Below are 21,560 nucleotides of genomic sequence, written 5' to 3' on the forward strand. Positions count from 1 at the left end.
ACCTAACCCCGTGTCAGATAACCCAACTAATAATAGATTATATGATTTAAAATCAACGCAGCTAGCCCAACCCACACAACATAACGGTTATTGTGACCAATGTTGATTTATTTATAATCCAAATAATGTCCGTCTTATATTTTTATATTTTTTGTAGTAATGAGTAAGAAAGACAATACAAATTAGTGAATTACATATAACCCGACTTATATGAATAAAAAAGTAACCTAAAAACAGAACAAGTCATCACTTAAATATGACTGGAACCAAACCCGCAAATGATAAGATTCCCACCCGCGTCGTATTACAATTACAAAGATAGAAATTTGTTTAGCTGCTTTCCCGCACAGCATGAAATCTCTTATCTAATGATATCTTTCCTAATTGGCAAAGACTCTCATTTAGAAATCTGGCAAATATTTCCATAAAAGAAAAGTCCAATAAAATTAAAGTAGTATTTTCCCAAATCAGGGTGACTCCTTAATAAGTTTCCTATATATTTTCCTATTATAATGTATGCGAAAAACTAGCAAAGTACCTATATATGGGCAGGACTCTTACCTTATTATATTTAATTATATACTTACTACAAATATATCAGATTTCCCACCCTACTTTTTAATTATTTTATAATTAATTTCTAATTCTATTTCTCTATTTATATATATATATATATAAATAAACATACCTCACAAAAATAAACATAATACCCACAACAATTTCTTCTTTTTTTGACTTCTCTGTTTTCCTTCATTCTCTATTCTTGTAGTAGAGAAAAATACCCAAAAAAACAAAAAAACAAAAAAATTGTTCTTCGATCTTTGTTTCCGATTTCTACCATGGGAAGAGGTAAGATTATGATCAAGAAAATCGAGAATGTCAACACCCGTCAAGTTACCTTCTCGAAAAGGCGAGGCGGGTTGATAAAGAAGGCGGATGAACTCTCTGTCTTGTGTGATTGTGAGATTGCTCTTATTATCTTTTCTTGCACCGGGAAGAAGCATGAATTTGTCAGCAGAAAGACGTAAGGAATTTTTTATTTTATCCGAATGATTTCATGAGTTATTTTGGGTAAATTTGTCACGTTGATGAATTTTTTTTACTCTATTTTTATTTTTTAGTTGTTGTTGTTAATACATTGTGGTAAAGTTTAATGATCGTATTATTTTTGGTACATTAATTCATGATTTTCTTACTGGATTTTGAGTGTTGTTAATTATTGCCGTAAAATTTAATGATGGTAATTTGATATATCCTGAAATAGTATGAAATTATTGACGATTAATTTACTTTTCTTGTTTGTGAATTTTATGGTTTAATAACATTTGTATGATATTTCGTCGTGTCTGGTTGAATTAGTCTGATTATATGAATTTGGAATTTAAATGGGTTTGATAAATTTCTATGAATTTGGAATTTAAATGGGTGTTTGAAAAATTTACTCTCTTTTGGGAATTATTTACAGTAATTTAAATTTGGATGTGTTTTAGAGTTTTGGTCATGGATGGTTTTGCTTGATACGTACGGTAGGGAGTTGAATCTGTACATAGAGATTTGCTGAAGACATGAATCCTGCTATTTATCTGAAATAATAAATAAATAAATAAATAGTTAATCATATTTCCAGATTTACTTTTGCACCCAAACATGTAAACTAGTGTAAAATTTATCTTTTTCTTTCTTATGCCATTTTTTTGTCCTACTTTAATTTTACCCCCCTGTTTTCTTTTGGGTGCATTTCCCGTGTGTAATCTTATAATTTAGATAACGCGCCAATGATAACATCTTTATAGGGTCTTTTGTCTAAAGGATCTAATTTCGTGTTTTTTTGATAGGTTTATACGATTAGTTGCAGTGATATCAATATAAATAAGTTAATCGACTGCCTCTTTGATTTTCGTCTGAATTTTCTTAAATAATTTGGATGCCCTAGAGAATATAATGCGACTTTCTTTCATGAACATGTGCATACTAATAGAGTAATGGTATAAAAGTACCCTGAAAATTAGCTTTAGCAACTTTGAAGTATTTGATTAACATGTGCATACTGAATATTTTATGGCTTAATCTGCAGTTCCATGGATAGAATCCTGAGAAGGTATAGGGATTTCATGGCCAACTCTCCTGCTACCGCCCTATCAAGCTCCTCCAATGCAGCTACTGTTGAGCATCAACAACTGGTTGAGGTAAATGCACTAGATTTTACTCCAACCTAAGCTAAGCTAAGCTAAGCTAAGCTAAGCTAAGCTAAGGGTTAATTAATTGTCTGATTAATAATTATTGGAACAGCAGTACAATCCAGAGTCTGATGTGAATACTATGAGGGCTGAAATTTCAAGGCTACGAACTTTATGCCTGTAAGTCACACTTTATGCTACTCAAACATTATTCATACACAGAAATAGTTGTCATATTTCATTTAAAGGTTCAAACAAAATAACAACTAATTCCGAATGGATAGAATTTACGTACTTTAGTTTGCATAAATTTAGTGCTAAGATTTGTCTGATTCTGTAGGCAGCTGCAAGGGAGAGAATTGGAAGGCTTGAATCACAGGGAACTTCAAATGTTGGAGCAGCAGTTACTTGATGGGATTTCTTCTGTCAGAAATAAGAAGGTACGGATACTGATTAACTTGAAAACATTACAACTACTTATCAATATGTTTGGTTGATCAATTTCCTAACATGTAATCTGTAGGATCACTTACTACTGGAGCAGCTTGAGAAATCCAAATTACAAGTGAGAAATCTCCAGACTATACCCTATGAAATTGTGTTGCATGAATTTCTTCCCATTTCTAACCACACTAATGTGTATACCATTTTTCTTTTCCAGGAGGAGAAGCTTAACAGAGAAAACATAGGTTTTCACCAAGAAGTATGTCTGTTAAAAACACTAATTTCTGATTTTATCTTTTGCTGTTCTTAGCATTCCTTTCTACAAAGCACTTAGGCAGTTGAAAGATGATTAACAGTAAATAAGCTTTTGTCGTTATAGATCATGGGCCTTAAACAACTTCTGAAGTCATCTTGCAGCTCCGAATCTAACTCGTTGAAAAGAAAGCGCACTGAAGGTGCCACTATGGAGAAAGAAGTTGAGTCTGAACATTTTCTGCGCTTAGGGTAAATAATACTGCTACTACATAAAATAAGTTAACTAATCGATTTCTAAGTAGTATCTGAAATTAGTTGTGATATTTACTTGTACAAAATATGCAGGTTGTCAACTGTAGGGGGATGCTGTGATCAGGTGATGCCAAAGACAGAGAGTACCTCGGACAATTCTATTGCTCCAAATGCAGTGTTAGAATCATGAAACAACAGATAGCTAGATCTATGTTGATTAGCCATGGTTGTGTCCCAACTAGCCTCCGTAGTTAGTACAGTTAGTTGAGTTTCATGTAGTTTTAGTAGTAAGTTGACAAATTCAATATAGTTCTATAGTAGTGGCAGTTTGGGTTTTATACAAAAAACTTCTATAGTGGTTAATTGGAGATGCATTCATGCCTCCCTTTTTAATAGAAAATTTTAGTTCTTTCATCTTTTGCTTTTGCTTTTGCTTTTGCTTTTGCTTATGTTTTTTTATTTTATTTTCACGTCATTTTTCTTGAAGGTGGCTTAAATTGACCTGATTTTTTTCTTTAAAAAAAATTAAGTCGCTTTCGCCAAAGGAACAACAATTTCCAATGGAATAGTATTTGATTTCCAATTGTTATTTTAGCAACTTTTGTGTAAGATTTTTTTACAGTTCACCACACAAGAGATCGCGTTAATGGCAGTCTTGCAGCGCAGCGTGGCGGGGATAGGGGTGTCAAGGGTGACAGGCACTTTGAACGTTGTGATATTTACTTAAAATCTTACATGGTTGGCCATATAAAAGAGAGGAAAGCATACAATATGTGGATGGGGGGGAGCTATGGATGTTCCAAATCAGCTCTACAAGCAGAATCACAAGCCTATTTACATGGACTACAATGGGAAAAAAGGGAGAATATTAATTGTATTATGATCCTTACAGATTGTACAACATTGGTGCTGTCCCAACGAAAGACCGACCAAGAAATCCAGATAAACTGGATAACTGAAGAGATCAAGAGGATTGCGCGAACTTTTGAGATTTATACGGTCATGAAGATGGGTAGAATGGCAGTGGAACAGGCACATCTAATAGCAAACAGATGCAGAAAGGATAGAGTTAGCTTTAGTAGTACTATTTTAATTTTGCACGTTTAGCCAATATAAAAAAAATAACAAAGTAGATACAAAACACACATCCACCACAACTAGGTTACCCCAAACCACATCAAAATACAATCTTCACCTGCATAATTACACACAGAAGTTGCCTACACCAGGACAGGTTCAAAGAGACGAAGCAAAAAGAAGAAAAAAAACAAGACACCATCTACAAACTGAGTACACAAGTTTTTTTTTATAAAGAAATAAAATAGAATAAAATAAAAATTAAGGTAGCCGAAAGGAACTCTAATTAAAGTCTTGAATTATTCTCAAAACATACCTTTTCATAAGTAATAAATAAAAAGATATGTAATTAGTATTTGTGAACATTGGCCATAAACTTCCTAAGACCCAAATCGACTCAAGTACAAGTTGTTTGACTTTAATTTGGAACTCGGTTAACCAACTTAATCATTAGTTCAAGTGGGGAAAGTGAACACGAATAGAGAGTGGTCACCAAAACCAACTATCTGTAAACAGTGGGTGTGAGGGGGTCGAAAAAGCACGAGGCTAATGCGTGACCTCGTCCCTCGTGGGTGTGACGATTCTTTTATTCAATCAAGTGTAATTGGATTTCCTGTGAGTATACACCCAATTGACTAGTAATATAGGAGTCGCCATTCAGTTTTTAACGACAATGAGAAAAATTGACAAAACCCGGTTATCGTGACATAAAGGGAGTGCAATTATGTTTGACCACGACGGCCGTAGGTTCCCTTGTGATCCCTGGTGTGGGGATCTCTCAACATACACCCGCAAGGTAGAGATTGAGGGTTCGGGGGACTGTAACTACCGAGAGGAGTACTTCGCTCGTTGATAACTCCAGAGGCAGGATATCCTTACTAGCTCAGCATAAATAATTGAAGGGACATGCGTTAACTATTAAACTAATCTGAGTTGATTTTAGCAATATGAAACATATAATACTAGATCGATCGTGATTATCTGATTTAAATAGCATTAAGGGACCTAGCATGATAATCCAATTTCCCAAAAATATTATATTTGTTATGCGTGATAGAACAATCAGATTTAGTTAGTTTAACAGTTCATAAAAAGGGCGAGGAAAGCAATTAAATCATCGAGAAGGGACACATTACGACGCACACTTCTTGTGTAGCTTCATTATAAGTTGAACCAGTCTCACTTGTGCACACTTCTTGTGTAGCTTCATTATAAGTTGAACCAGTCTTTCTTCCCCTTCTCTTGCAAGAACTTCTGACTGAAATTACATGTACAACCAATACAAACACACATTGGTACAGATTTAGCACTGCTCAACTCATCCAGATCATTTTGATATTAGTGAAAAAATCAGTAATATTGTTGTCACCTTGAGAAATCTCACTCGCACTCTGTTGCAAACCACAGAATTATGGACCTGTAGTCACTAAATATCGTTCCTCCAAATCTTTCCAGATTTCTCTTGCAGTTGTTAGAAACACTATACCCTTAACAATTGTAAGACTCAACGACCTAAATAAGTGTGACATTAATTGCCATATTGTTGCACCTATCCCAAGCTTGGTAATCAGCATGATTAATAGATGATTTAGGCAAAGAACCATCAATGAAACGAACCTTGTTTAGACTGCAAAAGCCAATAGAATACCTCTTTTCCATTCTGCATACCCTTCTCTATCGAATTTATCAGAGACAACTGCTGCATATGGATTTTCAGAGGAATGGACACTGTTAGGATCTTGCATTAGGGGAATTGGTGTTATTTCTGATGCTGCCATTTTGGATCATGAAATCAGAAACCAAAGATACCAAGAAGAATTGACTACAAATGTCAAGTTACTTTTAACTTGGTCAACAACAAATTTCAAGTTATTTTGAACATGAACAACAATCAGATCAGTTTTCTGTTGAATTTCCAACAGTGAAATTGCGGATATATTATCAAACAAAAAATGGAAGAATCTATGCATGCTCTGCTACCACGTAGAAGTTCTATACTTAGAACTCAAGGTGAGAGAAGAGAGAAAACAGGTTATTGATTAGAGAAAAAAAATGAAATCATTATTACAATGAGAGCTTAGCGTATTACAAGGCTTTATAGTAGTGTACTAGCTAGCTATGAGGAAGAACTGATCTAAGGATCAGTGAGTTAGTTATGACTAACTCTTTGCAGCTTGTAACAAATTATGACAAGTCAACAATCCAATAATCCATGCACATTGTTGACAAGTCATCAATATGTGCATCATGATCTACTAATCTTAACAATTAAGCCACTAATGTTGTAATGATCTGACTTTTATGCTTGTTGTGTGCTTGCTCTCGTACTCCAATATTCTACAATCATAGTTCTAAAAAACCCTGAATTGTAAAACATACGTGGAAGTTAAAATAATAATACTAGGTCACATGTAATTGACAAAAGCCAGTGAAATTTTTTTTTTTTTTTTTTTTTGAAAGGTAAGGAGAATATACTTAGGAGCCTCTCCGCACGAGAGTCACTCCTGAGTAATCATTACACAAGATAGTAGCTAATCTCTGGCTATTAGTAGGATCTATATACATATTTTCAACAATTAGGTGACCGACATTCGCTATCCAATCTGCAGCCGAATTTGCTTCTCTGAAAATGTGCTTGATATCCCACGTGGTAAAGAGGGTGAGGAGATGTTTGATATCAGAAATAATGTTACTGATCTTCCAAGGAGTAGACCACACCCCTTTAACTGCATTAATGATAAGAAGATTATCACCTTCGATAAGGAGATTATCGATCTGAAGACGCCTAGCTTCTTGTAGACCTTTGTGGAGAGCGATGGCTTCAGCCATGAAGGCTTGAGTTTGACCAAGATTAAAAGTACATGCTGAAATTGAAATTCCTTCATTATTACGGATGATGATTCCTGCTGCTGCTGAAGAAGATTTACTGGAGCCGTCGAAGTTGAGTTTGAAGGTGCCGAGTGGAGGGGGGTACCAGCGAACCATGATTGGAGGGGAAGGGAGAGGTGGAGGGGTGGAATTGAGGGTAGTGATAGGGGTGCCCGTAAGCTGGTGATAGTCAAGTTGGAGACGAGATTGCCATTCATGGTAAGCAGAGTTTGCCTTGTAGAAAACCCGGAATGGGTTGAAGGACGCATTGTTGAAAGTACAATCGTTTCTTTCCTTCCAAAGGGACCAAATTAGGAAGGTGAACTTACATAAAGCAGAGGGGTACTTCCTGAGAAGGGTTAGATTTTCAAGAAGGTCGTGGGAGGTGATAAAATAATCCAGCCAGTGTTTAGTTAATTGGAGATCCCACAAGAGTTTAGAGGAAGGGCATTGAATGAAAAGATGATTCATAGTTTCAGCATAAGTATCACAAAGTGGACAAACATCAAAAGGCAGGATATTACGTTTCTGGAGTGTACTTCGTACAGGAATGCTATTATGGCAAATTTGCCATATAAAAATAGCAATTTTAGGTGGGACGTCTAAGCTCCAGATCCAGTTATAGTTCCAAGTATAGGAAGAGAAAAGTAACCCATGAGCTATCCAAGTCGCGGATTTGACGGAAAACTCTCCCGTCGAAGTAGCTCCCCAAATTGGAGAATCCTCAAGGTCTCTAGTTGGAATAGGTAATCCCTTAATTTTCATAGCTAAGGCGGGAGGAACTATAGATTTTAATTTATCACTATCCCATTCGTGGTTAGGGAGGATGAAATCAGCAACACGTAGATTCGAATTAACTGTATTGATATTCAATTTTATGTGACTAAGGAGATTATCCTGGATAACCCAGTTGTCAAGCCAGAAATTAATAGATTTGCCGTTCCCGAGTTTCCAACGAATACCTTTGCGCAGAATCTCTCTTTGGCAAAGGATATGACGCCAGATAGAGGAGTCTTTTGGTTTAGGAATATATTCAAAAAAGGTTGAGTTGGAGAGATATTTTTTCCTAATTAATGAGACCCAGAGGTTTTCTTCGTTCATTAAGATTTTCCAGCCAAGCTTCGCAAGGAAGGCTTGGTTAAGAGGTCTTGTTTTCCTGAGCCCTAGACCCCCTAGACTTTTAGGTTGACAAATCTTGTTCCATGAGATAAGCGGGGTATGGTTAGAGGAAGCGGATTGTTTCCAGAAGAAGTTACGATGGATAGAGTCTAAATTCGAGCATGTTTTTTGAGGTAATAAGAAGGAGGAGCAGACGTAAGCCGGTAGTGCTTCGAGATTACTTTGAATGAGGGTAGACCTACCTGCTTTAGAAATGAAATTTGCATGCCAATGGTTGATCCGAGAGATATTTTTCTGGATTATCGCATTATAGTCTGATTTGGAAGGTTTAAATGAAGAGAAGTGGGCACCTAGATATCTTCCGAGTGAGGCAGATTTAGTCATAGAGAAATTCCCAGCAAGTAAATCTCTACGGGAATGTTCTATTTTTTTTGAGAAGATGATCGCCGATTTATGAAAATTGACTAGTTGACCTGATAAGTTGCAGAAGGAAGTTATCACAGATTTTAAATGATTTGTAGCTGATGAAGTAGCTTTAACAAACAGAAGACTGTCGTCAGCAAACAGGAGGCAGGGAATTTTCGGAGTGAGAGGGGCAATACGGATTCCAATTCCTGAGTTCGGAAGTGTGCTACTTTGGGAAAGCATAAAAATGAAAACTTCCATACAGATAAGAAAGAGATACGGGGATAGAGGGTCTCCTTGGCGGATACCTCTCGAAGGTAAGAAGTGATGCGTTGTAGAGCCGTTGATTTTAAGAGAGTAAGAGACTGTTGTAACACAAGCTTTAATCCAGGTAATCCACTTGTCCGGGAATCCAAGGGCGTAAAGGGCGGCCCAAAGGAAGTCCCATTCGATTCTATCATAAGCTTTTTCCATATCGAGTTTAAGCGCACACCATCCAACCTTTGAAGTGGATTTTTGGAAGGTATTTAAAATTTCTTGTGCTATCAGTAAATTATCGTGGATAGAACGTTCGGCCGTAAAGGCATTCTGATAGGGGCTTATGTGATGTTGGAGAATAGGTCTTAGTCGGTTGACTAATAATTTCGATATTGCTTTATAGATGGTATTACATAGGCTGATGGGTCGAAAATGATTGGGATTTTCTGGGTTATCATTTTTGGGAATAAGAGCAATTATGGTGTGATTCAGGGCTTTGGGGAGTTTGGCATGGTAGAAAAAGCCCTTGATTGCAGTAGTAACTTCTGGAGCAATTATTGGCCAGTAAGCTTTAAAAAACTGCGGACCAAACCCATCCGATCCCGGAGATTTGAGCGGATCCATTGAGAAGAAAGCTTCTTTAATTTCCTCATCAGAGTAGGGTTGGATGAGATCGTTTTGTTGTTCCTGAGAAATCCAATGTGGCAGAAAGGAGAGATCAAGTTGTCTATTAGGATCTGAAGTGGATACGAACCGATGTTTGAAGGATTTAAGAAGACAATCTTGGACCGTGGTGGGATCGGATTCCCATTGTCCTAAATCGTTTTGTAGACGATAGATCGTGTTCCTGGCCGACTGGGATTTGATTTTTTGGTGAAAGAAACGGGTGTTTCGATCACCTTGGGTAAGCCATTGTTTTTTACTAAAACTCTTCCAGGTGGATTGACCGAAAGCAAGTAATTTTTCTCGTTGTTTAATCATTCGTAGGAGGTGATCCTGAAGGATATTATTGAAAGGTTGAATTATTAATTTTGTTTGCAATTCCGTGATTTTGTCGCTATTTTTTTGTAACTTAGTAATATGATTCCCATATTTTGTTTTTGCCCAATCCCGAAGGCGAAGCTTAATATTATAAAGTTTAGATCGGATCCTGTAAAAACGAGAGCCTTCCTGTCGGACTCTCCATTCTTTTTTAACAATGTCATGAGAGTCTTGATCAAGCGTCCACATGTTGTTAAAGCGGAAAAGGCGATTAGAATGGATGTATTCAGAGTTTGAGTCAAATATGACAGGAGCGTGATCAGATACCGAAAAAATACCATACTTAACGGTGCTCTTAGGAAAAAGGTTGTAAAAAAGTGAATCAACAATGGCGCGATCAATACGTTCAAGGAGGGAGGAGTCTTGATTAGATTTCCAGGAGTACGCCGTTTGTACACAAGGAACATCGACAGCTTGGTGGTTAGACAGAAAGGTCGGGAGGCGTTTACATTGATGTGAGTGAATGGGGTTCCCCCCCAGTTTATCAATTGGGGAGAGGAGTTCATTAAAGTCCCCAATAAGGAGCCATGGGAGAGTGGTGTTTGCATAGAAGGAGGAGAGATCATCCCAAAAGAGCGATTTTTCCTCCTCTTTTGTTGGGCAATAGATACCTGATACGAGGAGAGTGGTGTGAGTTGGTTTATATAGAATTGTTAAATGTGCACATCTGGGTGTTAAAGTTGTATTCAAAAACTTGATGTTATCTTCATTCCAAAGCGCCCAAATACCCCCACAATGATTGACAGGGTCGATAATGAGATGTTTCTGGAATCGAGTCGCTTTAGTTATAGTTTGGCTGTTGATATTATTTGTTAGTGTTTCAATCACAAAACATAAGTCCGGTTTTTCTTGATATTTTAGGTTCATTAGTTCTGCTATGGCGTGATCACGTTTACCACCTCGGATATTCCATGCACAAATTTTCATAATAATTTGGAAATGAGAAAATTGTTCGTTGACATACAGTTTTTGACATAATGTGTACTAATAGGTGTGAAGTGTTGTTCCTGAAGCACAAAGGAATAAAGAAAGAAAAGATACAAGGCGGATTTAGAAATCCGGTTCCGATAAGGAGTAGAATCCTTAGGCAATTCAATAGCAGAGCTTTGGCTCTGGTTCACAATATTAAACAAAAACAAGGCGGATTTTAAAATCCGGTTCCGATAAGGATTGAAGTCCTTAGGCAAGTCCGTAGCAGAGTTTAAAGTCTGAGTTGACAAAATAAAAACCCAAAAAAGTTCAAAGCAAAGAGAGTCCTTATACAAGCGGAATAAAAAATCAAACTTTGAGAGCGAACATAAAAGGAAATTCGCAAAGGTCCAATCTTGGAAGAGCTCCTGAAAAAGAGCAATCCAGCAGCAACCACCCTGTACTATCAGCAAGAACCAGAGAAAAGTTGAACCTTCTGCAGCTAACAGAACACCGTAACACAAATTAGAGTAATACAAGGTATAGAGAACCCAAATGACCAGGCATAACAAGGAAGAGCTTGCAATAAAACTGGTTAGGGGGAGACTAAAATAGTTCTCAGGCCAAGAATGAAGAGCATTCTTAGTTGCATCATCGAACTTGGACTCAAAGAAGGTTTGCCTCACAGAATTAGGCATCAACCTTCCAAGCAGCATCCCAAAGCATGGGTACCTCAACATGGAAGGGAGCCAAGTCTGGAGAACTGAACCTTCAAGACGAGTCCACCTCATACAGGTAACCAAGGGGACGAAGGGGAAGGCAACCACAAACATAAAAAACCCAGTGGCAACCTGAATAAAGGTAGCAACACAAGACAAGAGAGCAGAAAAACAATCATCCAGGAGTAATACTGCAGAAGATTGAAGTAACAGAGGGGCAATTCGAACAAAAACAACCTAAACTAAAATTCTATTAAGAAGCCTGCATTGGAGCCCAGAAAACCAGTACATGATTGAGGAACGTGCCATAAAGAAACCTAAATCTAGAACATACAGACAATAAGGGAAACGAAGTCTAGAATTTAGAGAAAACATGCTACATAGCCAGTTAAAAAGAGTAACCCACAAACTACACCATTTGAAATTCAAAGGCTGCATAGTAACAATAGGATTGAGGAGCGAGCAGCTGCAAAAGTCTGGGCAGAACCAGGAAGCAAAAGTAGACCAAAAAAGCCAATGCAGGCCTATCATAACTTAATTGATAGGAGAAGAGGGTGGAGAGAGGCTAGATGAGTCTCTCTTTCTCCTCTTTTGAAGATCAGGCAGCCTTGGGGGCGTTCCAGGATTGAGAAAATCATCATGATTCTCCCAATTATCCATCTCATCATCATCAACCATATTAAGAGGAACATCATGCCTTTCGGGGGCAAGCATAATATCATCAGAGGTGAGATCAGGAAGGATGTCATCATTGCCCGGATTAGGCAAAGAAGCAGAAGCAACATTGGTAGCATCAATGTCATTGATGACACCACAGAATTCAGTAGTCATAGTAGGTGGTTTGAGAGTCACAGTCTCCCCTGTGGAGACTTGAAAATCAGCCAACTTTGTGAAGGGATTGGCAACAGGAATGGGCTCACCAGCAACAACCAAATTCGTATCAGTAGGTTTGACAGTAACTGGGGGGACATAAGGGTGAAACCTAGAGCGGTTGCCCTTAACAAAAATACGAGGTTTGGCTCTCCTCTTAGGAAGGACAGTACACCAATCAGATGAGGTTGCCTTATCAGTGTGGGTTGGAGCAGAGAGAGAAGCAGAATCCAGCTTTGCAACAACTAATTCAAGGCAAGGAGGGGGCTTGTTTGGGCATGAGTTCATAGTGTGTTTAGGATCTCCGCAAAGCGGACACACTTCCCACACTCCCTCGTAAGATAAGAAATACTCTTGACAATGAGAGCCAAAGTTAAGAGTGATTGATCGTGGAACAGGTTTGGTGATATTGAGATTAACACAAACACGAGCAAATTGCCCTTTTTCAACATTTTGTTGGGTAAAGCGGTCAAGTCTGATGGGGTGACCAATACAAGACACAATTTGGTTAAGATACCTCCAAGCCCAATATTCAGTAGGTAAAAATGGAATCTTAATCCATTGATCCACACTAGTAATGCGACAAAACTGAGCTCTAAACCCTGGATACCAAGGCATCAACACAAAGTTCAGACCTTGGACAAACCAAGGTCGACCATTCCAAACATCAAGCTTAGTGAGAGGGTTATCAAACTGAATTAAGAACCACCCATTGCCCAAATATCTGAATTTAATCTCACCCTTAGTGTTATTCCAGTCTTTGTTAAGTCTAGCTAGAATAGCAGCTTGAGGAATGAACTCCCCCCAAGCTTTCCCAAATAAACAAGACTTTTCCATAAGAGAGACCTCATCATCAGCAAGACGAGGGGCATTGAGGGAGATTACAGCGAGAGATTCACTGTGAATCTCTGCAGGGACAGTGTGTGAAGTGTGCGAAGGTGGGGAATTGGGAGCATCAATATAATTGTGACTTCCCACAGACTCTGAGTCCGAGTGGGAGAAGGTGTTGGGGATGGTGTTAACTGAACTACCAAGAAGACAGGCAGGTTGAGGTTGAGAGGAAACTGTAGGATTGTTTGTCTTGAAAAGTGAGGCATAGTTGGAGGTTGAAAGATTATCAGACATGAATGAAATTAACAGGTAGTTGTGATTATAGTGAGAGTGTAGGAGAAGGAGATGTGAGAGTGTGATGGTGTGATCACAACAGTGCAATTGAGGTTCATATTTATAGTGGTGGTGATTTAAAAAAGGGCGGGGAAAAACAACCAAGGTAATTACTGAGACCATACAGAAAGACATATTAAGAGACATCTTATTAACCACAAAAATCAGAATCCCATGGCAAAAAAACACATAGTTAATGAGAAAGTAGATAATATTAATACCAATTAACAATAATCCATAATCAATATTAGATCTGAGGGTAGAACAGGCAATTAAGGGGCGATTATACAGGAGATTAAGAGAAACGTGAGCATCAAGGTGAGATAAATAACACACATTAAACCAAAAACCAAAACCAAAGGCATCATGAAAACGAACAGAGCAAGAAAACACCAGATCAGAAACGATAAAACGAATATGACAATTTCCAAGATAATAATTAGCTAAAAATAGGTACTTCCCTGAGAATTTCGAAGGATTAGGGCAACTCAAGCAAGCAAAGGCCGCCGAACTCGTCAACCAAGACAAACCAAACAAAGGATTGGGCAAGATGGAGTAGCAAGGATTCTCAATTAAGATTAAATCCATTAAAAGTGGATTTCCCTCATAATTACAGACGGAGAAACCAAGGTCGCCGCCCAAGACGAAAAACTCAACCCTCAGATTAAGATCCAAAGGTGGAGAAAAAGAGACTGAAAAAATCTCTTCATTAATCTTAATTAAAAAGGCATTAATGTAGGAAGTAGGGTAATAATTACCCTGTAAACTAGAGGAGCTTTTCTGGTTTTGGATTTGGAGAGCAAATCGAACAAAATCAAGGTTCAACAATGGATGCGAAGGAGAGGGGAAGGAGGCGGATGAACCGAGGTGTAGGGGGCTAGGGTTTGTTTTGTTCTTTGGAATCTCATATGGCTTTTTTTTCTTTTTTCTCTTTCTCTCTCTAAGTTTCTTTCTCTCTCTCATAAGCCAGTGAAATTGATGCTGATGTAAATGTATAACGAAGATGGTGACATGTATTTGTATACAAACATATGGTTATACTTTGCTAATGGTTATAGTAGTATACACGTAGCAAAAATCTTGTCATAAAAAAATTAGTAAATGTTAGGCCACCAACATGCAATATATATGGTCACATACCTTATTACCTCAAACATAAAATATACATAGAAATATAAAATGATAAGAGGTTTGGAACCGTCCTTATGTTTACAATAAAATAGTAGGAGTATCAAAATCATCATTAAACCAAATCCATGTATTCAATTTATTATCTTTTCCCAAATTAAATGAATTAATGCAAGTAATGAAACTTAGTTGTGTTGTGCTTGCTCTTGTGAGGAATGGTCCAACCTAGTTGGTTTGTTCCCCTTGAGTTAGCCTAGGTTGTATTCTGTTTTGTGGAAATTAATATTATCATTACTTGCTTAGCAAAAAAAAAAAAAAAAAAATGAATGGTGACATTGTGGCATACTTATAATGCCTTTTCACCATCTATTTCAGAAAAATATTCACTTCGTTGGAATGTTAATGTGACCTTATAAATAGACCCGATCAAACCAGACATTATCATTTTAAAATACTTTATCCGTTCCTTCAATATTATACCATTTTAATTTTTACACTATTTACCCTACGACTTTGACTATTTTTTGTGATTTATACGTAAGAAATTGTAGTCATGTGGTGTCTTATTATATTCGTATCGATATTTATTTTATAATATCATTATTTTATAATTTTTATTTATACATAATTGGAGATATTTAGAGTCAAAATAATGTGTCGGGGGAGTAAAAGTCAATCATGCTGCAATATCTCTATTATATAACTGAAGAACTGATGTTATTTTAATAAATCCACTTTTGGTGTCCCCTTGTATTACTAAAATACCCTCCACACTTATGGAATAGAGAATATAATGATAATCTACCCAATAAGAAAAGGTCAAAGAAGCATTTTAATCAATATCTTACCCCTTAAATAAATTCTTATCTTTTTAATCAATATGTTTATATGCGTTCGGCTGGAAAAAGAATTGAGGCCGTCTTTTAGAAGTGGAGGAAGTATATGACAACAAAATTGACATGTTATGGTCAACCCATTCAATTCACAGGTACACAATGTACAAAAACTATTTAAGCTTCTAGCTAGGGCTCTACTACGTATATACGGAATACTCCCTCCGTCCCTTAATACTCGCACCGTTTCTGTTGGACACGCTTGCCAGTGCACATCTTTGACCACCAAAATCTTTAACTACATATTATAAAAACTTATAAAAATATTAATATTTTGAAAATATATATTAAGATGAAGCCAACAATATATTATATACTAACATTTGTTTTCATATACTATAAATAAATTAGGGTCAAAGTGAATTATGTGAATAGTGCAAAAAGTCAAAACAGTGCGAGTATTAAGGGACAGAGGGAGTACTAACTAAGGTTATCTTAAATTCCCAAGTACTCTATTGTATACTTGTATATGCTATACTTGTTAAACATGGCACGTCTTAACAGCCAATGATATCATTTTATCACAACAAAGTCACAAAGTGAAAGCATTACTAGTTTTTCATAATCACGCTGCTCCCTTTAATTTGCCAATTTCATTTTTCCTTGTTGAAATTAGATATTATTTCCAATGGGCTATGGAGTATATATGTTAATAAAGCATAGCCAAACCAATTAAGATCAATTATTATAGCTCATACTCCATTTTTCGCTGGGGGCTAAGCCCACCCACGTATAACTAAAAACCGCATTTGAATACGGCGACATCATTAAAATATGACTTAGATGTCAACTGACTGAGTATGTTAAAGTATGTAAAAGTGATATACTGGTCCTATGCCCAAATTTAATATACACCATTGTGCTTGTAAATTTTGACACTTTTACGCACACAAAAAAGTTAATAAATTTAACAATTGAGTCACCCTAGACTCTCCAGTCAAATTAAAGCATTTAAAAATTCAATCATATATTAACCGAGTATATTGTCATATTAGTAACATGCGAACTCTTGGCCATCCGAAAATAATAATACTGCCATATATATATATATAAACTTAGTCATCATATGATTTTGTGACGAGGATCTTACAAATTGAGATCTAAAGCGTGTTGTTAAAGGGTAAAGCCACAACATTAACAAAAGGCTAACTTTTTTCTTAATTGGGGTTAAGACAAGGGAAATAACACAAAGGAGATTGGATGACCTAAGTACAATTTATTAATTATTGATTAATTCAAAAAGATAATCACAATTACATACTTCGTATAATATATTCAACTCTCTGAAAGTCACACCTATGTTTGTTATTGTTAAAATGTTATATAAAAAAGGAGTATAAATATAATTGAAAAGCATATGATATAATTGATCGTAAACATTCCAACATATTGGACCACCACAAACCCTCCATTTCTCTCCACTCTCATTCTTTACTCATCATTTCCTTTGTCTCCCCCAAAATACATTTTACTCATTCTACAATACATAATTCTAATTTCTTAATTATTTTCTCTCACTAAAAAAAACACTAGTACGTTTCTCTCTCTTAAACATGAAGCAAGATCAAAAACTCTCCCTTAGTAGAAGTACTAGTTGCAACTCTTGGAGTTCTAAGATAATCCCTTCGAATTTTAGCCGGTCGACGTCTACTACATTCTCTCCTGAAAGTCCGAGAGAGATTTCTAATAAGCCTCTTGTACGTAGGGATACTAATACTACAACTAGTCACAATTCACTCGCTGTGTCGCGAGTGAAACAAACGCGCCTCACGTTATCCGCGTTGTTCCGGTCTCTTGTACAAGTGTTCTCCTTCTCTACGTCGTCGTTCTCCTCCGCCGTCCCCACGTGTAGGTGGTTGACTATTCCGAATCGTGTTCTTTATTCCTCCTCCCCTATTCCCCTAGGGAGGAAGGTGACTGGCACGCTTTTTGGACACAGAAAAGGTCATGTAACGTTTGCTGTACAAGATGATCCTAAGGCTGACCCTGCCTTGTTAATTGAGTTAGCAATCTCCACATCTGCTCTCGTACGCGAGATGTCCTCGGGCCTTGTGAGGATCGCCCTCGAGTGCGAGCACACGACGGGGCGTGGGAAACACGGGCCTAAGCTGTTCCTTGAGCCCGGATGGACTATGTATTGCAATGCCCGAAAATGCGGGTACGCTACCTCACGCGCGTGTAATGATTTTGATTGGCACGTGCTTAGTACGGTCCAAAGCGTATCGGTCGGGGCGGGTGTTATCCCCCTAGTGGAAAACCGAGCCGGGACCGGTTCTGGTTCCGAAGGCGAGTTGCTATACATGAGAGCCAAGTTTGAACGAGTCGTGGGAAACCGTGACTCGGAGGCATTTTACATGCTTAACCCAGATGGTAATGGAGGACCTGAACTCAGTATATTTCTTCTTAGGTTATAATCGTCATTCATCAGTTAATTAACATTCATGATTAATACAAGAAAAAGTAAAGAAAAGGGATGTTAGGGTAATGATTAGGGATAATTAATATGCCAAATGGAGAAGAGTGATTGGGTAAAGTAGAGATCGATCAACCATTTGACATTTTCTATTATGTGATTTATTATAAAGGGTGTTGGTGTGACCATGTGCTTGTAATTTGTTTATACTTCTAATACCTTCTTTTTCTTAATTTTATATTTTTGGGATCGTATAAATATATAGTTTTTGTTTTTTGATTGGGTTTAATGACAGAACTTTAATTAGTGGATTTTACCTCATTACAAAAAGGTACTCAAGATTGAGAAAGATTTGTGTTTTTTTTTTTTTAACGAGTTAAAAGACAATATAAATTTTAAATAAAGAGATGAAAGACTTGAACTTTGGAGTTACTGTATAATATACGTACCTTAAATATTAGTTCAAAATCTCGTTGGTAGACTTTTAGTTTGTACGTAGTTGGTGTTTGGAATTGTTTATAAGTGTAAGCATCATCTTTCATGCTTTTTTTTGGTGCATGCGCATGCACACCACACCTTCTCGATCAATTATCATCTCTCCCAATAATTGCTTAGTTTTGTTCTTTCTTTAGTGTTTTGTTGCCTAACTTTTCAAGAATTCTTCTTCTTAATCTTTACTGGTGTTTTGATCTTATTGATTTCACACCCGACCTCTGATCAATAATATCGTTCCTCCATTTTTCAGTAATTATAAATAGGCGGTCAAAAATTGACCCGATTCAAAACGTCGACCGAAACCAACCGACATTCGAATCGAATATATCCGATAAATAGACAGACTAAAATCGACCCGAACCCATCCGTTGTTGACCTGAAATCCGATGTAACCCGTGATTAAAAGATACGAACCGGACCTGCGAGCAACCCGAGGAGACCTATAACTCGATTTTGCCAAGTGGATTTTATACTTTTCTATAAATCTTTGAACTAGCCAACATATTCAAACTTATATCACATTGAGTAAATAAACCCTTATTCACTTAAACCTCGTGTGAAATAATTAAGTCATAAAATCTTTCTTTAGCTTTGAACTCTATTGTCTATGAGTTCTAATAGTAGTTCATTTCTTTTTTTACTTTCAAGTTTCAACAAGTAAGACTAGCTTGTCTTGAATGATCTAGAAATCAATTAATCAACTTTTAAAAGTCCATCAAAATGGAGCTTTAGAATGTTAACTTGTTGATATGGTCTAAGCAACAATGCCAAAGATTTGCGAAACTCAAATCAAGATATTGATTTGAACCTAGTAAGGCTTTTATTGTTAAAGTGTTGTTTGTTTTGATCAAGCATACACGACTCAACTCGAAAATGACCATTTCATTCAAATAAACAAACAAACATTGTTTTTCTTTACTTTGAATGTGAGTCTTTCTGTGTTTGAAACAGAAATTTAGCTCTGTCGATTGTGGAACAAAATAGTCATTAAGTTCTTGCCTTGAAAGGACTTAAAACAAACTATATGACCCTACAACAAATGTATCAATGCCATGCTTCATTTCCCACTTGTGGGTCATTAGTGTAGCCTAGCTTCCATACACTACAAGAAATTGTACCATTAACGACGGGAAATTCCGTCGCTAAAGGCCAATAATCGTTGATTAATTACAGGATTTTCTGTCGCGAACCCGTCATAAAAGGGGGCCGTCATTAATGGAAAATCATGTCGTTAACCGGTTGTAAAAGACATTTGCGATGGTTGTTCCCGTCTTTTTTGGTTGTTAGCCCTGTCGCAAAAGCCTTTTGCGGTGGGATTTTTGACCAGTCGTAATTAGGTTGTCATTAAAGATACAAATTCTTGTAGTGATAGTTTGAGTTATTACCGAAGTAAGAACCTCAAGCGGTATATGATACCAAGGAAGTTTGATTACTAGGTTACTTCTCTTTAAACATAAACTTACAGGTAGAAACGAAATTGTAAATTCCTTTCACTTGTTCCTTATTTTCCTATTTCTTGTACCATTTCTTATAGTCTTTTGACTTCTTAAGTGTTTACTTTTATACTTTGTTAGACATGTCCAATGTCATTTCAACAAAGTTCTTACCTTTCATTCACGTTGAACATTTGCTTCAACTAGACTATCTCACCAAAAGCTTCTAAAGATGATCTCACCGGAAGCTTCTAAAGTTCTCTGAGTATCACCAGAATGTCTAGTAGGTGATTTGGTTGTTAACCATTGGTAAACTTGAGTCTTTTAACTCAATGCTGAATGATGCCAAAACTACATTGTATTTTGATTTCTTTTAGCACCAAATGGTTTGCCATTCGACTTCACTAGTTGAAAACAACCATATATTATCTACAAGAAACGTACAATTTAAATTGCTCATTTTCTCTCATTTCCGTGAATCGTTCTTGGATTCACTACCAATTAAAGAAATTTACTGTTACCTTCTAAAAGATTTTACTGCATTGGAAGATATTTAATTATATACAATTTTTAAAACATACATTGAAGCATGCAAAGTCAAACATTTATCATGAGTAATAACTTGAAAAGCAAACATGCAATTTAAAAAGTCATTCAGCATTTTATTCGAATTTGTGTTCCGACAGGTGTGAATAAAATGAATCCAAGACCCTCAAAATAATTAAAGAATTAAGCATGTTTTGGCTTTTCTTAATCCTAAAATATTTTAGGTAAGCAAATCCTTTGCTAATAGTCTAGAAACTACTCTTGGTTGATAGGTACGCACGTCTAAGAACTTATTAGGAAAACCTATCCCATTTGCCACGACATAAAAGAACTACTTACTTATATCGTTGAGTTCAACCAAAATCAACATGTACTCACAACTAATGTAACACCCTAATAATTCCTTGCTTTTATAAAAGCATTTTCCAACTTAAAATAAAGGAATTACTAAAGTATTACCGCCACCGTGATAACGGTTAAGGCTATTACCAGAATTACGCAGCGGAAATTAATGTCAACTAACTTTTAAAAACATAATTAATGAAATATCGAAGCCTCCTACAATTTGGAACCATAATGGCCCAAAACACAAAGTATAAATAGTTCAACCATTTCAAACATAATTAAAGTATAATTAAATAGTTCAAAATACGAAAACATGCAACTCTCTCGATCATCTCAAGCCACATGATTCCGATCTACCAACCTGCTATATTATTCTACTCCCCATCAATGCAAGTGCAAATGATAGATCATCATAGGGTCATTAAGGCAAAGGCCATGACCAAAACACACAAAGCATGTAGTCAGCAAAAGCTGAGTACTTACAAGAATAGAGTGAATGAAACTAGAACATGCATCACTCGCTGTAGACACCTACTTTTGTCCCCATTCCCGAAAGGGAAGGTTCGATGATGAGAACATAAATCTCCACTTGGCAACGCATCTCCTATAAAATAACGAATCTCGATCACCCTTTTCATTTCACCTGAACCTGCTATTTATAGAAACCTGCTAAAAATAGTAACTGTCGTAACGGGTAGTTGCTAAAAGTGGCAAGACATAAAAGATAGAAACTTGTCAGAATTAGGTGT

At 36.6% G+C, this 21,560-nt stretch overlaps 3 protein-coding genes across 4 annotated transcripts; 2 read left to right on the top strand and 1 right to left on the bottom strand.

Moving 5' to 3' along the window:
- Positions 1-613: 613 nt before the first annotated feature.
- LOC110779061 (MADS-box transcription factor 23) lies at positions 614-3,542 on the top strand. 2 transcript variants are annotated; one of them, XM_021983592.2, is made up of 8 exons: positions 614-1,024; positions 2,075-2,186; positions 2,290-2,357; positions 2,518-2,617; positions 2,701-2,742; positions 2,839-2,880; positions 3,001-3,125; positions 3,222-3,542. In XM_021983592.2, the coding sequence occupies exons 1-8, from the start codon at positions 840-842 to the stop codon at positions 3,316-3,318; spliced, it is 771 nt and encodes a 256-aa protein (XP_021839284.1). In that variant the 5' UTR covers positions 614-839; the 3' UTR covers positions 3,319-3,542. The 2 variants fall into 2 exon arrangements, with proteins under 2 accessions (XP_021839284.1, XP_021839289.1); XM_021983597.2 differs by having other exon boundaries at positions 621-1,024; positions 2,293-2,357.
- Positions 3,543-5,518: 1,976 nt separating this feature from the next.
- LOC130469619 (uncharacterized) lies at positions 5,519-11,962 on the bottom strand. Its single transcript, XM_056839009.1, has 6 exons — positions 11,905-11,962; positions 11,181-11,715; positions 6,725-10,692; positions 5,874-5,976; positions 5,742-5,832; positions 5,519-5,596 (listed from the first exon to the last, which is right to left on the bottom strand). Exons 1-6 carry the CDS (start codon positions 11,960-11,962, stop codon positions 5,519-5,521), a joined length of 4,833 nt encoding a protein of 1,610 aa, XP_056694987.1.
- Positions 11,963-16,852: 4,890 nt separating this feature from the next.
- Positions 16,853-18,487, top strand: LOC110779050 (protein MIZU-KUSSEI 1). Its single transcript, XM_021983582.2, has one exon. The coding sequence runs from the start codon at positions 17,133-17,135 to the stop codon at positions 17,991-17,993; it is 861 nt and encodes a 286-aa protein (XP_021839274.1). The 5' UTR covers positions 16,853-17,132; the 3' UTR covers positions 17,994-18,487.
- The last annotated feature ends 3,073 nt before the right edge of the window (positions 18,488-21,560 follow it).

The sequence above is a fragment of the Spinacia oleracea genome, chromosome 3 (assembly GCF_020520425.1).
Source record: "Spinacia oleracea cultivar Varoflay chromosome 3, BTI_SOV_V1, whole genome shotgun sequence".
NCBI classification, from domain to species: domain Eukaryota; kingdom Viridiplantae; phylum Streptophyta; class Magnoliopsida; order Caryophyllales; family Amaranthaceae; genus Spinacia; species Spinacia oleracea.

What these genes read in the sequence shown, in the direction of transcription:
- LOC110779061 (XM_021983592.2), top strand. Translation starts at nt 840, where the DNA reads ATGGGAAGAGGTAAGATTATGATCAAGAAAATCGAGAATGTCAACACC. An exon ending in GAATTTGTCAGCAGAAAGAC is followed by an intron (nt 1,025 to 2,074) that starts GTAAGGAATTTT and finishes CTTAATCTGCAG; the next exon opens with TTCCATGGATAGAATCCTGA. An exon ending in ACATAGGTTTTCACCAAGAA is followed by an intron (nt 2,881 to 3,000) that starts GTATGTCTGTTA and finishes TTGTCGTTATAG; the next exon opens with ATCATGGGCCTTAAACAACT.
- LOC110779050 (XM_021983582.2), top strand. Translation starts at nt 17,133, where the DNA reads ATGAAGCAAGATCAAAAACTCTCCCTTAGTAGAAGTACTAGTTGCAAC.
- LOC130469619 (XM_056839009.1), bottom strand. Translation starts at nt 11,962, where the DNA reads ATGCAGCCTTTGAATTTCAAATGGTGTAGTTTGTGGGTTACTCTTTTT. An exon ending in GAGATTAGCTACTATCTTGT is followed by an intron (nt 5,977 to 6,724) that starts GTAATGATTACT and finishes CCAAAATGGCAG; the next exon opens with CATCAGAAATAACACCAATT. An exon ending in GATAAATTCGATAGAGAAGG is followed by an intron (nt 5,833 to 5,873) that starts GTATGCAGAATG and finishes TGGCTTTTGCAG; the next exon opens with TCTAAACAAGGTTCGTTTCA.